The sequence below is a fragment of the Microcebus murinus genome, chromosome 6 (assembly GCF_040939455.1).
Source record: "Microcebus murinus isolate Inina chromosome 6, M.murinus_Inina_mat1.0, whole genome shotgun sequence".
Classification (NCBI taxonomy): domain Eukaryota; kingdom Metazoa; phylum Chordata; class Mammalia; order Primates; family Cheirogaleidae; genus Microcebus; species Microcebus murinus.
In genome coordinates, this window is record NC_134109.1 from 79,380,516 (window position 1) to 79,397,305 (window position 16,790).

The following is a 16,790-nucleotide window of genomic DNA, read 5'->3' on the forward strand; positions in this document are numbered from 1 at the left end:
ATAAAATAAGGACGAGAGAATCTGACCACCTTTCCTTAGAGCTTTTAAAAAAGACAGACGGTGGCTGTAGTGTTTTTGTTTTTGTTTCTTACTTTTCTCCCCTTATTCTCTTTTTCCACCTAAGAAAAAAAGAATAATAAGTAAAACTGATACCTAATGACTGATACATCTTCTGGCTGTTCCCTAACCAGTTTTACTTTATTATGTTTAATACATTGACTGCCATCAGAGTTGTATTTAACTCACTCTAGTTTTGACCCTGGGACCACGTGAAGCATTTTAAAATCTTACTTGTAGATGGTCTTGTTGTTACAGTTAATACTGACAATTCTAAAAATGTGGATTAAATGAACAGAAGTCAATACATTTCATTTTCTATTTATATTTACCTTTAAATTACACTCAAAGTTTTTAGTCAGTTTTCTTAATAAAACACTATGGTCCCAAGGAAAAGTTTCTGGGTTTTTTTGTGTGGCAGTCAATGTGTTAATTAAAAATGCTCATAGGCCAGGCGTGGTGGCTCACGCCTGTAATCCTAGTACTCTGGGAGGCCAAGGCAGGCAGATCACTCAAGATCAGGAGTTAGAAACCAGCCTGAGCAAGAGCAAGACCCTGTCTTTACTAAAAATAGAAAGAAATTAATTGGCCAACTAAAAATTTATAGAAAAAATTAGCCAGGCATGGTGGCACATGCCTGTAGTCCCAGCTACTCGGGAGGCTGAGGCAGAAGGATTGCTTGATCCCAGGAGTTTGAGGTTGCTGTGAGCAAGGCTGATGCCTTGGCACTGTAGCCTGGGCAACAAAGTGAGACTCTGACTCAAAAAAATAAAAATAAAAAAATAAAAATGCTTATAAATATACCACCTTATAGCCTTTATTTATAATTATTTTTAAAGGGAAAAATAATCAACATTTTTTTCAACCTTTTCCCCCATGTCTCTCTTATAATGTCTTTGTCTGGTTTTGATATCAGGATGATGTTGGCCTCATAAAATGAATTGGACAGTGTTCTCTCCTCTTCTGTTTCCTGTAAGATTTTCTGTACGATTGGCTTTAGAATTCTAACCTCAAATATTTAGTAGAGTTCACCAGTAAGGCCCCATGGGCCTAGGTACAGAGCTGTTTTGGGGGCCTCTTTCTTCTACAGTGAGCTCTGGTAGTTTGTGTCTTTCCCAGAATTTTTCCATTTCTTCTTAATTGTCAAATATTCCCTTGTTATTTTTTCACTGTCTCTAGGATCTGTAGTGATGTTCCCTTTTGCATTCCTGGTATTGGTAACTGATGTCTTCCTTCTTTTTCCTGAGCAGCCTGGATAGAAGGTGATCAATTTGATTTGTCTTTTCAAAGAACCAGCATTTGGCATCTGATTTTTCTCTATTTGTTCATTTATTTTCTATTTTATTAATCACCACTCTTACCTTATCTATTTTCTTCCTTCTGCTTATTTTGAATTTAATCTTCTTTTTCTAGTTTCTTCAGGTAGAACTTTAGAGGTTGATAAACTACAGCCTGGGCCAAATCCAGTCCCACACACACACAAGCATATTTTTGTATAGCTGTGAGCTAGGAATCATTTTTACATTCTTTCTGGGGAGAAAACACAAAAAAGAAGAGTAACAGAAACTGTGTATGGCCACAAAGCTTAAAATATTTACTATCTGGTCCTTTACTGAAAAAAAAAATTTGCCAGCACCTGGCCTAGATCACTAATTTTAGATTTTCTTCTTTTCTAAGAATAAGCATTTAATGCCATAAATTTCACTCTAAGTACTGGGCTGTTTACATCTTACACATTTTTATAAGGAGAGCTTTCATTTTCATTCATTTCAGAATATTTTCTAATTTCCTTTATGATTTCTTCTTTGAACCATAGATTATTTAGAAGTGTGTGGTTTAATTTACAAATATTGAGTATTTTTTAGGTATCTTTCTTCATTTCTATTAATAGTTTCATTTTATTGTGGTCAGAGAATGTACACTGTATGATTTCAGTCCTTTTAATTTTATTGAGATATGTTTTAAAGTCCAAAATATGGCCTGTTACTGTGAATGTTTCATGTACACTTGAAAAGAATGTATTCTGAGCCAAGAGTGATGGCTCACACCTGCAATTCTAGCACTTTGGTAGGCCAAGGCAGGAGGATCGCTTGAGGTCAGGAGTTCAAGACCAGCCTGAGCAACATAGAGAGACCCTGTCTCTACAAAAATATGTTTTTTTAGTTAACTTGGCATGGTGGCGTGAGCCTGTAGTCCTAGTTACTTGGGGAGGCTGAGGCAGGAGGGTCACTTGAGCCCAGGAGTTTGAGGTTGCAGTGAGCTATGATGGCACCACTGTGCAGTCTAGTCCAGGCAACAGAGCAAGACCCTGTCTCAAAAAGAAACAGAAGTCTTCATTTTACCTTCATTTTTGAAAGATAGTTTTGCCAGGTATAGAATTCAAGGTTGACATTTTTTTTCTTTTTGCACTTTGAAGATATGTTTTACTGTCTTCTGACATGGTTTCTGTCAAAAAGTCTGCTTTGGGCCGGGCGCTGTGGCTCACGCCTGTAATCCTAGCACTTTGGGAGGCTGAGGCGGGCGGATTGCTCAAGGTCAGGAGTTCGAAACCAGCCTGAGCAAGACCCCGTCTCTACCAAAAATAGAAAGAAATTAATTGACCAACTAAAAATATATATACAAAAAAAAAATTAGCTGGGCATGGTGGCGCATGCCTGTAGTCCCAGCTACTCGGGAGGCTGAGGCAGAAGGATCGCTGAGCCCCGGTGATTGAGGTTGCTGTGAGCCAGGCTGACGCCACGGCACTCACTCTAGCCTGGGCAACAAAGTGAGACTCTGTCTCAAAAAAAAAAAAAAAAAAAAAAAGTCTGCTTTGATCCTCTGTATAGAATGTATCTTTTTATTTTCTATCAGCTCTTAGGATTTTCTTCTATCAAAATCTGCAGTTTGATTATGCTCTGCTCCAGTCTGGTATTCTTTATGTCCCTAATACTTGGTGTTCATGAGGCTTCTTTAAACTGTAGTTTTATGGTTTTCATCAAATTTAGAAATTTTTCAGACATTATTTCTTCTAATATTTTTCTTTCCCTTCTCCCACATTTCCTCCGGGACTCTGATTACAATAATTAATCATTTGATATTGCCCCGCAGCTCACGTAGGCTTTGTTTGTTTTTCTTCTCTCTCTGCTTTATTCTGGATAGTTCTTTTTCTTTTTTTTTTGAGACAGAGTCTTGCTCTGTCAGCCCAGGTAGAGTGTAGTGGTGTCATCCTAGCTCACATAGCTCACTTCACCATCAAACTGCTGGGCTCAAGTGATCCTCCTCCTGCCTCAGCCTCCTGAGCAGCTGGAACTACAGGCGCATGCCACAATACCCAGCTAATTCTTCTATTTTTGGTAGAGATAGGGTCTTGGTCTTGCTCAGGCTGGTCTTGAACTCCTAATAGTTGTTTTAAGGTATTTGTCTACTAATTCCATCATCTCTGCTATTTCTGGGTCCAGTTATATCTATTGCTGTTTCTCCTGGTTATGAGTCACATTTTCCCATCACTCTACATGCCCAGTAATTTTTGACTTATTGGACATGATGAATTTTATATTGTTGGGTGCTGGATTTTCTTATGTTCCTATAAATATTGTTGGGCTTTGTTCTGAGATGTAGGTAAGATACTTGCATTCTGTTCCATCCTTCCCAGCCTTGATTTTAAGCTCTGTTAGGGCAGCCCCAGGCAGCCTTTTGTGTAGAGCTGATTTAGCCCCACTGCTAAGGCAATACCCTTCGGAGGGTTCTGCAGGAGGGCAAGGTCTCTGGCCAGATCATGGAGAGCCCAGATGTCAACCAAGGAATTTGAACTTTACGTAGCAGCCAATGGGGACCCACAAATGTTTCAGACAGAGGGAACATCAGAGTTGTGGTTGAGAGAAATTAATGTGCAGGGATGTGTGACATGGAACAGAGTGAGGGAAAATTGAAGAGAAAATAGCAGTGTGAAGAATGTCGGACTAGCCCAGGCCAATACTGGGTGCCGGTTGGAGTGAAGATGAAAGGGCAGGTACCATAAAATAGGGATGGCAGGACTCAGGTTTAGAAAAGAGAGGGAGGAGTTGTATTCATAGATGATGCTGAGGTCTAAGAAACCTTGGTGATTGACCAGAGGATGTTTAATATGTGAACCAATCAGATGAAATGGAAGCTGGTTCATTTTGGCCTTTATAATTCTATCATCTCTGATAAACTAGTCCAGACTAGGGTTTCTGGACAGCAGCACTTTTAGCATTTGGGGAGAGATACCTCATTGTTGCAGGGGCTGCCCTGTTTATTGTTCAGCGGATCTCTGGGCTCTACCCACTAGTTGCCAGTTGCACCACCCACAGTTGTGACACTCGAAAATGTCTCCAGATATTGCCACGTGTCCCCTGGGGAGCAAAATCACCCTGGTTAAGAACCATTGGCCTAAACTGTTGATTTATAAGTCTTACCGTGGTACTCTGAGCCAGCCTTCTGGCTTCACAAACCTTCATGTAATGGGTCTATTTCATTCTTTTTCAGGTTAAGTCTTTCGAGAAGGAAAGACAAACAGAGAAGCGTGTGCTGGAATCTGACCTTGTGGACCATGTTATGCAGAAACTGAGGACTAAAGTCAGTGACGAAAGGAGTATCAGGTAACTTAGCCAACAGAAGCCCAGAAAACTGACCACAAATACCTACATAGAACTAACATAAATTTGTTTTAAAAGTCAATTTGATCCTTTTAGGAAATAAATAAAGAATTACTTCTGATAAGAAGTATAGATAAATACATAAATAAATTATTACTTTCTTAGTAGTAGTAATTATTTATAATAATATTTTATAAATTATAATAAAAGTATTACTACTAATAATAAAGTAATTATTTTTTTATACTTTTATAGATAATTTCACATTGGGTGCTGGATTTTACATTATTGTAAAATAATTTTACATTATTATTTATATATTTTATTTTACATAAAGTATTCTGGTAAGAATAAAGAATTACTTCTGATGAGCCATTCTATCACTTCTGAATAACTCAATCAGCAGTTTAATTGTATGACCCCCTTGTATAAGACTAATCATATCTTACTTTCCACATTTTGTTCTTCATAACATTTCTCAGAATAGTTTATCATTTTGAAAGGCCTAAGGAGCCAAAATCTGTCTGTTATTATCTTATTCAGTCTGTTAATCAGTAAATTTCAGTAGTATTTTGTCTGTGTACTTTGAAAGCTATAATGTGTTCTGGGAAAAGATCTCATGTACTCATGATGGTAGTATCAGCCATCTGGGTAGGAATTTAGCAAACTAAGTAAGTTAAAAGAATTTTTAAAAATTCACCTAGCAATTCCACTTTCAGGAATTTATGGTAAAAATTATTCCAAAGTTTTCTATAAAGGCATTGTTTATAACAGCCATTCTCAAACTGTTTGGTTTGAGGACCTCAAAAAACTTTTGTTTATGTGGGTTATATCTATCAATATTTTTTGTTAGAAATTAAAACTGAAGCATTTTAAAAATACTTATTCATTTTAAAATAACAATAACCCCATTACATGCTAACCTACATAATATTCTCATTGGAAAATAACTATTTTCTAAAACAAAATTAATTTAGTAAGAAAAGTAGCATTGTTTAACATATTTGCAAATCTCTTTGATGCATTGTTTTATATTTCTGTAATCCCTTTTAATGCTTTAAAAGAAGAAACGATTCTGATATTTGCTTCTGTATTCAATCTGTTGTGATATCACACATCATGTAGTCTCTGGAAAACTCCATTGCACATTTGTGAGAGAATGAGAGTGAAAAGGACAGTTAACATAGGATTATTATGAAAATAGTTGTGACCTTACAGACCACTTCAAAGGATCTTAGGGACCTCTAATGGTCCCTGGATCATACTTGGAGAAATCTCTCATTTATAATATCAAAATACAGGCCAGGGGCGTGCCTCAAGCCTGTAATCCTAACACTCTGGGAGGCCGAGGCTGGTGGATCGCTCAAGGAGTTTGAAACCAGCCTGAGCAAGACCCCATCTCTACTAAAAATAGAAAGAAATTAATTGGCCAACTAAAAATATATAGAAAAATAAAAAATTAGCCAGGCATGGTGGCAGATGCCTGTAGTCCCAGCTACTCAGGAGGCTGAGGCAGCAGGATGGCTTGAGCCCAGGAGATTGAGGTTGCTGTGAGCTAGGCTGACGCCACAGCACTCTAGCCCAGGCAACAAAGTGAGACTGTGTCTCAAAATAAAAAAATAACATATTGGTAGAAGGAAGATTGTTTGAATTATGATAATAACTGAATGAAATACTGTGCAGCCTTTAAGAGTGATGATTCTAGTTAAACTGAGTTTATCGGCATGGAAGGATGGCCACAGATAGGATGTATAATAAAATCCCATTTTGTTTTAACCAAAATATACAACCTATACATAGAAAAAAGCCTGGAAGAATGTACCAAATTTTTAATTGTAGTTATTTCTTGTTAGGGGCATTATAAGGGATCTTTGTTAAGCTTTTCTATATATTTACAACCCTTATATGTACGCTCATAATCAGAAAATACAACACTCCATTATAATTTTTTTTGGCTTACATCAGCGATTATCAACCAGCAGTAATTTTGCCTCCCAAGAAATATCTGGCAGTGTCTGGAGACATTTTGGGTTGTCACAACTTAGGAGTGCCCTGGTATCCATTAGAGGCCAGGAATGTCTTGCTAAAACATCCTACAAAGAATTGTCTGGCCCAGAAAGTCAGTAGTGCTAAGACTGAGAAATCTTGGCTTATGGAAAACAAACCTCCTTGCTTTCTTCTTCCTCCCATGTCCCCTGCCTCCTATTCGCACCTCGCTTTAATAAATTCACCATCAGGCTATTCTGAGGGAATGTCATGTTCTCGAAGTGGCCAGTATTAGAATTACAGATCCAAATCAAAGACAGAGGTTCAGAAGAGAAAACCACAAATGGCCAACTAAATAGCAGTGAGTACTAGCCAGTGAAAGTTATTAAGATACTTAAAAGGCTATATAGGGGCCAGGCATGGTGGCTCACACCTGTAATCCTAGCACTCTGGGAGGCCGAGGCAGATGGATTGCTCGAGATCAGGAGTTTGAAACCAGCCTGAGCGAGACCCCGTCTCTACTAAAAATAAAAAGAAATTAATTGGCCAACTAATATATATAGAAAAAATTAGCCCGGGCATGGTGGCACATGGCTATAGTCCCAGCTACTCAGGAGGCTGAGGCAGGAAGATTGTTTGAGCCCAGGAGTTTGAGGTTGCTGTGAGCTAGGCTGATACCACAGCACTCACTCTAGCCTGGGCAACAAAAGTGAGACTCTGTCTCAAGAAAAAAAAAAAAAAAGAAAAGAAAAGAAAAAGGCTAGATAGGATTTAGTGTTAGCAGGGAAAGGTTCAAAGTCTTCTCTCCATGCAAATAGTTATTTCCCTGTTTTCCCAAGAGAGTGCTATTGTGTCTCTTGGTGGCTATAAATTAATTCACAGCATTTGAAAGAACATCCATTCACAGCTTTTGAAAGAATATCCTTATTTACCAAATGTTCTCCTGTGGGTGGGTGCCAAGGCTGCTGCCATAGAGAAGGTGGGGCATGCTGTTGTTCATGTTTCCTTGTATTATGAGAGGGGCGGAAAGAACGCCTGTTATATTTCTTTGAAATGAGCTTCTGTGTAGATCCAGGGTTTCAAATCCAGCTGAATAAATCAAAATGTTTTCTTTAGGCATTTGTTAACTTGACATCTTTTATTTTTCACGTGCTCTTGACCAAAAGCATAACTAAGTGCAGATTTTTTGTTGAGAAGTTTTGTTTTTCCTCCCACTAATAACCAAGAAGAGTATGTTTTTATATTTAACAGAAAAAGTGGCTCAGTATACCTGTAGCTCACTGTAAGTTATCTGTGTTGCTTTTGCCATATTGACTGTTTTCTAATTGTTTTTGTTTGCTTGTTTTTAGAGAAGCTTCTGATAATCTTGCAGTACAAAATCTGAAGGGGTCATTTTCTAATGCTTCAGGTATAATTACTAATTATGATCCGAGCATGATAATGCTTGTATGTATGTTTGCTCCAAGCACTTACTACTGTAGCTAACTGCTTGTGACATTGGAAATATCTTTTGACAGTAACATGTATATAATAAATTGTACCATATAAGAATTCATCCCTTTGCTTTGAAACCCACATCCTAGAAAATGATAAAACTACTATAATTTAGGTGATTCTTCTGGTATATATCTTATTTTTACAAGTGGTTTAATCTTCATTTTATTCAGTTCATTATATAGATATGGATATTTTTCCTTGAAAATTTCCTCATACAGAGAATTGAAGAAAGGTATTTTGAAATCCCTTGGGAAAAGACACTATATAAATTTTGTTTTCATGAAAGCAAAGAGGGAACAGTGCTGATAGTTATGTCTTTAGTGTCATCACCTCTATCAACCTTACTAAAAAAGAAGGATTCCATTAAGTCCACGAGGACACATATTTGTCTTTTAATATAATTGAGTCTTTGCCCATTCATTTCTGTTAGCATTAACTTTGTGTCCCCATAGATATTAACTACTTTGAGGAATTTAAGGAAGTTTTAGAGTTTGGGAGATTTCAAGCTTGATTTTCTTAGGTTCATCAGGTTTTGGTGACTCACGTGGCCTCCCTGTGCCTTCTGACAGAGTTACCCCCACTTGGGAGAAGTGTCAACAGTGCTGGGTTCTGGGCTCATCCTCAGTCAATTGCAGGTGGTTGCAGAAATAGAAAACAAATATCAGACATGATCTGCCCCTTAGAATCACAACAGGATGTCTACTACTAAACTCTGCTCTCCCTGTGTAGTATGTTATGTAAAATAGAACAAGATAAGACCATAAATTCTGAAACTCTCTTTGTCTCAGGTTTGTTTGAAATCCACGGAGCAACAGTTGTCCCCATTGTGAGTGTGATAGCCCCGGAGAAGCTGTCAGCCAGCACTAGGAGGCGGTATGAAACTCAGGTACGCCAGGCCAGGGTTTCTTCGGACAGAAGAGAAAGAAAATAGGAAAGGAAAATAACAAACATAGAGTTTCTTGGAAATATTTTTCTTCCCACTTCCCTAACTGGTGGCTTCTGAAAGTTTCCTCAACACAAAGCATCTCCCTGGTGCCAGGAATCGGCCCCATCTGTCCCCCAGAGAGGCATCGGGGTGCACTGTGGGCTCCTAGAAGCAGCTGTTGTCAGCATGCTTGCATCTAAATGAAACTTTCTAATCTGGCTCTAATGGCAGTCTGGGTTTGTTTGGTTTTGCTCTAAATAACAAAGCAGAAGAGGCTGATCACAAAACTTAAGGCAGGTTTCTCATTCCTTACATGACTTTGGTGTCTGCTACATGCCTGATGGTGTGCTTAAGGGCAGTGTACACTATAAGACATTAATTAACATGGCCCACGCCCTCAGAAAGTTTATAACCTTAGAAGCATATGCATTACATAATTAGAGAACAACAGAAGAAAATAAGTACTAGAATGCTGAGCTAAGTATATTGAATATGATTGTGAGTGTGTGCTATGGACACATGGGAAAGGGGAAGTTAAGAGCCGTTATTTAGAAATGTAATTAGACTGAAATGTGAAAGATCAGGTACTTTATTTTTGTAAACTCTCCTAGCTGTTTCTGAGGATTTGGGTAGAAATCCATTTTTCCTGTCTTCCTACTGCTTTCATCACCTACCATATTTTGGTTCCATGTTCTCATTGCTGTCACCTTCTGCTTTTTCTTTACTTCTAATTTAATTGTATACTAAAATCTCTGCTTCTGTGTATGCGGTTTCACTGTACTGAGTTCTTATTAGGTATCATTTTAAAATTATAAAGAAATAAGTGACAAGGATTATTAAACAAGGGATCAAGCTAGGTTATAAAAACCTCATTTCCCCCGAGATCATAATAGCTCAACACCCCTTTTTCTGAGGTGGATTATGAACAAATCTTTAGACACTGTTTGGAATCCTTTTTAGGTTTTGGTTTGTCACTCTGTGATTGTTTCCTGGAATAGGAAATAAGATAGCAAGAACCGTGGCTTGGTTTAACATGTTCTGAATTCCATTTTCTTCTTGTTAGGTACAAACCCGACTTCAGACCTCCCTTGCCAACTTACATCAGAAGAGCAGTGAAATTGAAATTTTGGCTGTAAGTTCCTTCTTTTTGTAATGTTTTGAAGATGGCCTCTGTCCATACTGTCAGAGTAGTTGCCTCAAGTTCAGGGCTTTTTTGCCCAGTGTCAGCAGTACTTGGATGTAGGCCTTATTGTCACTAATGTAAACCATCTGCTATCTAAATCTGTAAAGAACTGGGGGGGGGTGGGATTAAAGGTTTTTGTTTCTCATTTCTTCCTCTGAAATACAGAGGGGGAAATGACAACCAAAATCAACATTTTCTACATGTTTCAGGCCTTTGCCCTACTAAGCCTATACCCAAGTATATGCAGCAGTGTCAAACCTTTGGGGCGTGGTATGTAGGATGGGAGTTCAGTTACCACTGCTTATTATTTCACCAGTGCTACATATCACTGTACCATTCATTCAGTCTGTTTTATAGCACAATAACATCCCAGACTCTGTCAACCCTGTTCACATTGCCCCATCTGAAGTGCCATTGTAGTCAATATGTGAGTTCCCTGATAGATGATGTACACTTTTGTGTATTAACAGGTGGATCTACCCAAAGAAACAATCTTACAGTTTTTATCATTAGAGGTAAGCAATATGAACTCTTCTGTACTGTGGCCTTTAAGATCTCAGATCTTTGCTGTTAGTTTGCCAAAAAAATATTGAAAACAGCATTAAATTTTCTTAGTTTTCTAACAGCTATAGGAATTTACTAACATTGTTCCTTTTATGTGACATATATATCCCTGAATCCTATGTTGAAGGAATCATACTTGTCTAGTGACTTTTAAAAATTTCAAGCCAGGCATGGAAGCTCACACCTATAATCCCAGCTACTCAGGAGGCTAAGGCAGAAGGATCACTTGAGCCTAGGAGTTCGAGGTTACAGTGAGCTATGATGATGCCACTGCACTCCAGCCTGAGTGATAGAGCAAGACCCTGTCTCTATGAAAAGAATACTTAACTATAATAGCTATAGGTGATTTTTGCCACATGTCATATCAAATAATATTTTTTTGTCTATCCAGAGATTTCATCAAAGATTAAATTAAAAATGAACTTTGCCCCAGAATTAATATTTCATGTTCTGTTGTTCTCTTACAAATAAGCATATACCTGTATACTGGCAATTTACTGACAGTCAAGTGGATACACAGCTGATATCTTCATTTTACAAGAAGTAAACAGTAGGTAGAAAAGTCAAATTAGCACACCAGGGCTGCAGTGTTATTAATCAGGCTCTAATTAGGTAGTCTTGTTTTAAAGAAAATTGATGCTTCAAAGGAAAAACCCCAGCAGTCTCAGCACCAGTTCTACTATCTCCCTATAACTGATTCTCCTGGCATACTTGAAAAGGGGAATAGCATTGGACTTTCATTAGTGACCCAAAAAAAGCCAGTTGGTAGGTCCTAGTGCCCTATTAAGTGTTATCTATTTTTTCCTAGTGGGATGCTGATGAACAGGCATTTAACACAACTGTGAAGCAGCTGCTGTCACGCCTGCCAAAGCAAAGATACCTCAAATTAGTCTGTGATGAAATTTATAACATCAAAGTAGAAAAAAAGTAAGTTATTATTTAGGCATAGCAGGTTTCACATGGCTAAAATATCAGGAGGGGTTTCAGAGTGGCACACATTTTGTCATCTTGTTGAGGTTTGATAACTGGTACGTTGTTAGAGCTGGCAGCCAGTACCTCTTGCTTGGACTGTGAATCACAGTCAGCATGTTGTCAATAACAAAACACAGTGGTCCTATATATCCCAATTATAATGTCATTCACCCAGGTAACTCACTTCTGGAAGTACATTTAAATGAAAGAAATTAACTGCAATTACTTTGCTTATGTCAAAATGCCAGTCATTCATGTTATCATCCATTTAAATGCAACAGGGAATCCTGTGAAGTGAATAAATGGTGTTCTCCTTATGTGGGACCTTACATTGCAGACCCTTGCCAGTCACACCTTCTATAAAACCTATGTCATTTTTAGTGACTGGCTTTCCATCTTGTTTTTGATTAAACAAAGCTCCTAAAGTGTCTTAACAATGTATTAACCCTGTTCTTCACTTATTAATTATAATCTACCTTTTCCTTTCTTTTGCAGGGTGTCTGTGCTATTCCTGTATAGCTACAGAGATGACTATTACAGAATCTTATTTTAACCCTAAAGAACTGTCATTACATTGTTCAAACAGACAGGGGCTTTTACTGGAATAATGGAATGTTGTACATTCGTTGTAATTTTAAATTAACTTTAAATTCTAAGAAGCTGTCCTACAAAGTTGAGCTTTGTTAGTTTTTCATGTGTATTATAAATTTATCTTTTTGGATTTAATAAATGCTTTCATATATCTGCTGCTTTTTAATTACAAATCTATTAATAGTAAAGCTTTTATGGAGCTGGAACACAAGAAAACAGCCTTGTTCTTCCCTTGGCCGTAATGACTAAACACATGAAAATGTCCAAACTAAAGGATATAAAAAAGCCAAAAATGACTGTTATTTTGGAATTTTTAGTCTTAATGATTTTATAATACGTTTCTCCTAAGGTGGGTAAGCAAACTCTCATTTATGAAAATTCATTCAAATTTGCTAAATGAACTATGATAAAATTATACAGCCAGGTGGGAAGAATGCCCATGAGTTAACATGACTTTTTATAAAATTGTCAAGTTTCAATTCCAATAACCTAGAAGATTAGGTTATAGGGCTGAAACCCATTCATTAATCACATCATTCCAGAGTTAGCAGTTATTGCCAGAACTGTTAAAATGGGTTAGAAAAAGGAATGAGACAGTCTGTGCTGATAAAGCGACGTGTTTAATGATATACTGCTCTTTACAGAGATGACTACTGAGACTTTTAATCTATAATCCAGGATAATACGACCATGCAGCACAGAGGAATTGGCTAGATCTAAAATAAACTGGCTTCTCACAACGTCCTGTAAACATTGCAACCCCTTTCTACAAAATGACCCTTATCTCACATGAAAACAATTAGTGTGGGGGAACCAGAAACCTAGCTTTGTGGCCAAAAGTAAAAACCAAAGGAAAAATAGCAATTCAGTGGTTAGTTGGTGAAAGCAGGAAACTCGGTGTCTTTCACTGTGCTGTTTTGCTCTTCTTATTCTTGCTCTTTTTGTCCCTCTTCTTGAGCCCATCCATGTTAGCTCTCAGTAGGTTTGAATAAGCCTGAAAGACACAGAACATGACCTTAGCTGGAAGAGGTGCACATTGTTGGGGCAGCTGCCCTATTTCCATAATGGGTGGCCAAAATCAGAAAGCCTACCTGATAAAGAATATAAGACTATGGGATACTTGTATTGGAAAATGGTATAAACATAAAACACTCTTTCACATAGCAGTTTCTGCCCACTTTTTACTCTTTTTTAAGGGAAAACTGCTGGCAACTTCTTGTTCAACTATATTATAGATAGAGCACATCTGAAGCCTAAGACAACAAAATCAAGCTTAAAAAATTAGAAAGGAAGACAATATTGGTGTTGAAATTCACAGCCTGGCAGCTTTTACTTGAAAAGTACTGATAAAATTTACCACAGGAGAGCAGTGAAACCAAATATCAATCTTACCCAGTGCTCACTACTATGCTGACTCCTGCCCTAGAAGGGGAACAGAGAACACTAGAAACTCACCATCTGAAACTTATTCACTTCTTTGGAGCTCACCTGGAAAAGAAGGAGAAAAGAGGTCACCCATGTTATCTATATAGGTATCCTCTGTTCTACCCTAGATAGTATCTTAAAAGCCTCATGAAGACAGCATCCTAATTTTTAACTCATTAACTCACGTGAGTTATATTTAACTCATGCTAGTTTTGAGCCTGAGGACTCGTGAAGCATATGTAACTCACCTTGGGAGCCGCAAGAACTATTTTTCAAGTTGAATATAACTCACACACAGAAAACAATAAAAATAACGCATTTTTCATTAAATTTGGATCATTTTGTTTTTGAAGTTTTTATTCTATTTTCGTAATAAAACACCGTGGCCCCAAGGAAAAAAATTTTTTTTCTAGTGTGGCAGTCATGTGTTAAAATACTTCTTCCCAACTTCAGAGGTTGTAACACACTAGCAGCTATTTTTCTAATCCACTTTCCTCTGCCTAGGGAAGAAAGTAGCTCTGCATCTTTTTCCACGTGACAACTGCACCAAGCTGTGGATGCCTAAAGAAGCTGTGTTTCTCACCTCTTGAAAACCCTTATATAGATGGCATAGTTTTGTCCCTGGGTTCTGAGAGATGTCAAAGGACTTCTCAGTATTAATTTTTTGTGCAGGATACATTTAGATTACTCCCTCTCCATCTTATTTTTTAAACTGCCTTCTATTAATTCAGGCCTATTTAAGCACAATGCAAGGTACCAAAAAAGAAATTCTACCTCTGAAGAAGATTCCTTAGGTTTTCATGTTTTACAGAATACAATTTAATTTTAAAAACCACATGAGCTTACTTTACTGTGAAAGTCTTCTCAAGATAACTTATAAATGGAGACTTAACTAATTATAATCTACATTCTCATGAATATCCATGTGATTAGAGGGCAGTCTGGTTCTGCCACAAGAGACTAAAGTAGTATTCACTCAGAATCCAGGGAGTCTCTTCCTTTGCCATATTCCCCCTCCACCCAAAGCAAAGACTAGGGCTCTTGAAAATGTATATTTTCTCAAATATAAAGCCTAACATATAGCCATGTGAGTGCTATGTAAACCACAAAGATAAGGGAATAATAGCTCAAAAGTAAAAGCATCATCTGGTACCAAGAAATCCTTTATTGATAGCTCAGCACAGTAAGGAGATAAGGAATCAAACATTTATGCAACTGCTTATAGTACTACAAGTATGGACCAACATGCTAATTTTGTTTCCACAAAAATTTTAGCAAAACTAATAAGTGTTTGACCTCTACCTTTGTCATTTCAACTTTATTGTTGAGGTTTCTACTACTAAAGTAGTAAAGGAAGGTCCTGGTCCCAAAAAAGCCAGGGAACTACGCTATAGCCTTTATGTTGGGGGAAAGAAAAGCCTCCTTCAGATATGACCCATCCTCAGTTAAGTTCAAGTCTTTAAATTACAAAATGTAGCCTTAGAAATCGAACAACTCACCACAGTGCTGATCTTCTTTTTCCCATCAGTGGCTCTCAACAGACACTTGTTGTCTGAGGGCTCAACGCCCTCCGAAGAACCTTTCTTTGGAACAGGTTTAGTTCGACCATCATCTGCATGAAAAACGCATCCTGGTGAACACAGCCATGGCCACACACACATACCTTGCTGATAGACAAAAAGTGAAAACAGAGGAGGGACAAAAAGAGGTGACCTAATCCACGCCCACCGCTCTAGTTCTGATTGTTAACCACATCATCCCTGATTACGGTTTGGCCAAACCTTGGAGAAACACTGTAACATCAAAGCATACTATACACCTCACTAATCATGGCGGGGTTTGGGATCCCTGACAAGAAGAAAAGCCCTGAGGCCGGGCGCGGTGGCTCACGCCTGTAATCCTAGCACTCTGGGAGGTTGAGGCAGGCAGATTGCTTGAGGTCAGGAGTTTGAAACCAGCCTGAGCAAGAGCGAGACCCCGTATCTACTATAAAATAGAAATAAATTAATTGGCCAACTAATATATATACAAAAATAATGAGCCGGGCATGGTGGCGCATGCCTGTAGTCCCAGCTACTGGGGAGGCTGAGGCAGGATTGCTTGAGCCCAGGAGTTTGGTTGCTGTGAGCTAGGCTGACGCCATGGCACTCACTCTAGCCTGGGCAACAAAGCGAGACTCTGTCCAAAGAGAAAGAAAAGCCCTGACATGCTCAAGGCCTCCTGTAACCGACCTAGCGCTGGGGGCCGCACAAGCCACAACCCCTAATAGTCTCCGGACCCTAAGCCCCGAATGTGCGTGAGGAAGATAGGGGAAGGCGGGGGTTCGCGACAAAGAGACTCCAGTGACTCCTGGACATTGGGCACCCGGGCCGGGCATCGCTGGGCTTCGGAGGCGCCCTCTCCTAGCCTCCTTCCGGCCCTGCCGCGACGACAGCTGCTTACACTTCTTCAAGGTGATGTACACGCTGCCCGACAACCGGCACTTCTGGAACAGCCTGGTCAGCTCCGTCAGGAACTGGAACGCAACAAACCAGGCCCTGTTAGCAGGCCCAAATCCTAGCCCCGCCGCGTCAAGTCCCCGCCCCTCCCGCAAGCGGAGACAGAGGTGTGGATCTAATCCCTGAACTGCATCCGCCCCTCGGCCGGCCAGCTGTGGCTATACCTGCTCGCTCTCTAGGAGGACCATCCCAGCGGTGTTGCCTCCGCTCAGTCCGCGTAAAGCCAAGCGGTTACAGCCGGAAGCTTGGCTCGGTTGGGCGGGACTTCCGCTGTCAGGCTTCGATTCTTTTCCACCAATCCCTGCCTCCGCCCTCTTCTCTCGGCCCCTCCCGCCTCGCGCGCGCGCATCTGGGGACGTCCACCTGTTACCGGGGAGGAAGCACCGCTGTGGCACTCCGGCTGGCCTGAGTCCTCTCACCCCAGTCAGTTTGGAGGAGTGAGAGCAAAAGAAAAATGTGATGGAAGCCTATAGTTGTGTGTAGTCAGCTGTATG

General features: G+C 39.2%; 2 protein-coding genes across 3 annotated transcripts in view; one reads left to right on the plus strand and one right to left on the minus strand.

The window, feature by feature from the left end:
• The window catches only part of EIF2AK4 (eukaryotic translation initiation factor 2 alpha kinase 4), a 96,701-nt gene extending 84,026 nt beyond the window's left edge, over positions 1-12,675 (plus strand). For both annotated transcript variants that reach the window (XM_012766389.2, XM_076004239.1), the window contains 7 exons: positions 4,546-4,658; positions 7,991-8,049; positions 8,927-9,024; positions 10,127-10,195; positions 10,717-10,761; positions 11,619-11,737; positions 12,278-12,675. In XM_012766389.2, coding sequence (XP_012621843.2) covers positions 4,546-4,658; positions 7,991-8,049; positions 8,927-9,024; positions 10,127-10,195; positions 10,717-10,761; positions 11,619-11,737; positions 12,278-12,335 — 561 coding nt within the window. In that variant the 3' untranslated portion in view covers positions 12,336-12,675. The remainder of the gene's footprint in view (positions 1-4,545; positions 4,659-7,990; positions 8,050-8,926; positions 9,025-10,126; positions 10,196-10,716; positions 10,762-11,618; positions 11,738-12,277) is intronic.
• Positions 12,676-12,974: 299 nt separating this feature from the next.
• Positions 12,975-16,560, minus strand: SRP14 (signal recognition particle 14). Its single transcript, XM_012766391.3, has 5 exons — positions 16,461-16,560; positions 16,241-16,313; positions 15,298-15,410; positions 13,829-13,861; positions 12,975-13,367 (listed from the first exon to the last, which is right to left on the minus strand). The coding sequence occupies exons 1-5, from the start codon at positions 16,482-16,484 to the stop codon at positions 13,278-13,280; spliced, it is 333 nt and encodes a 110-aa protein (XP_012621845.1). The 5' UTR covers positions 16,485-16,560; the 3' UTR covers positions 12,975-13,277.
• Positions 16,561-16,790: the final 230 nt, after the last annotated feature.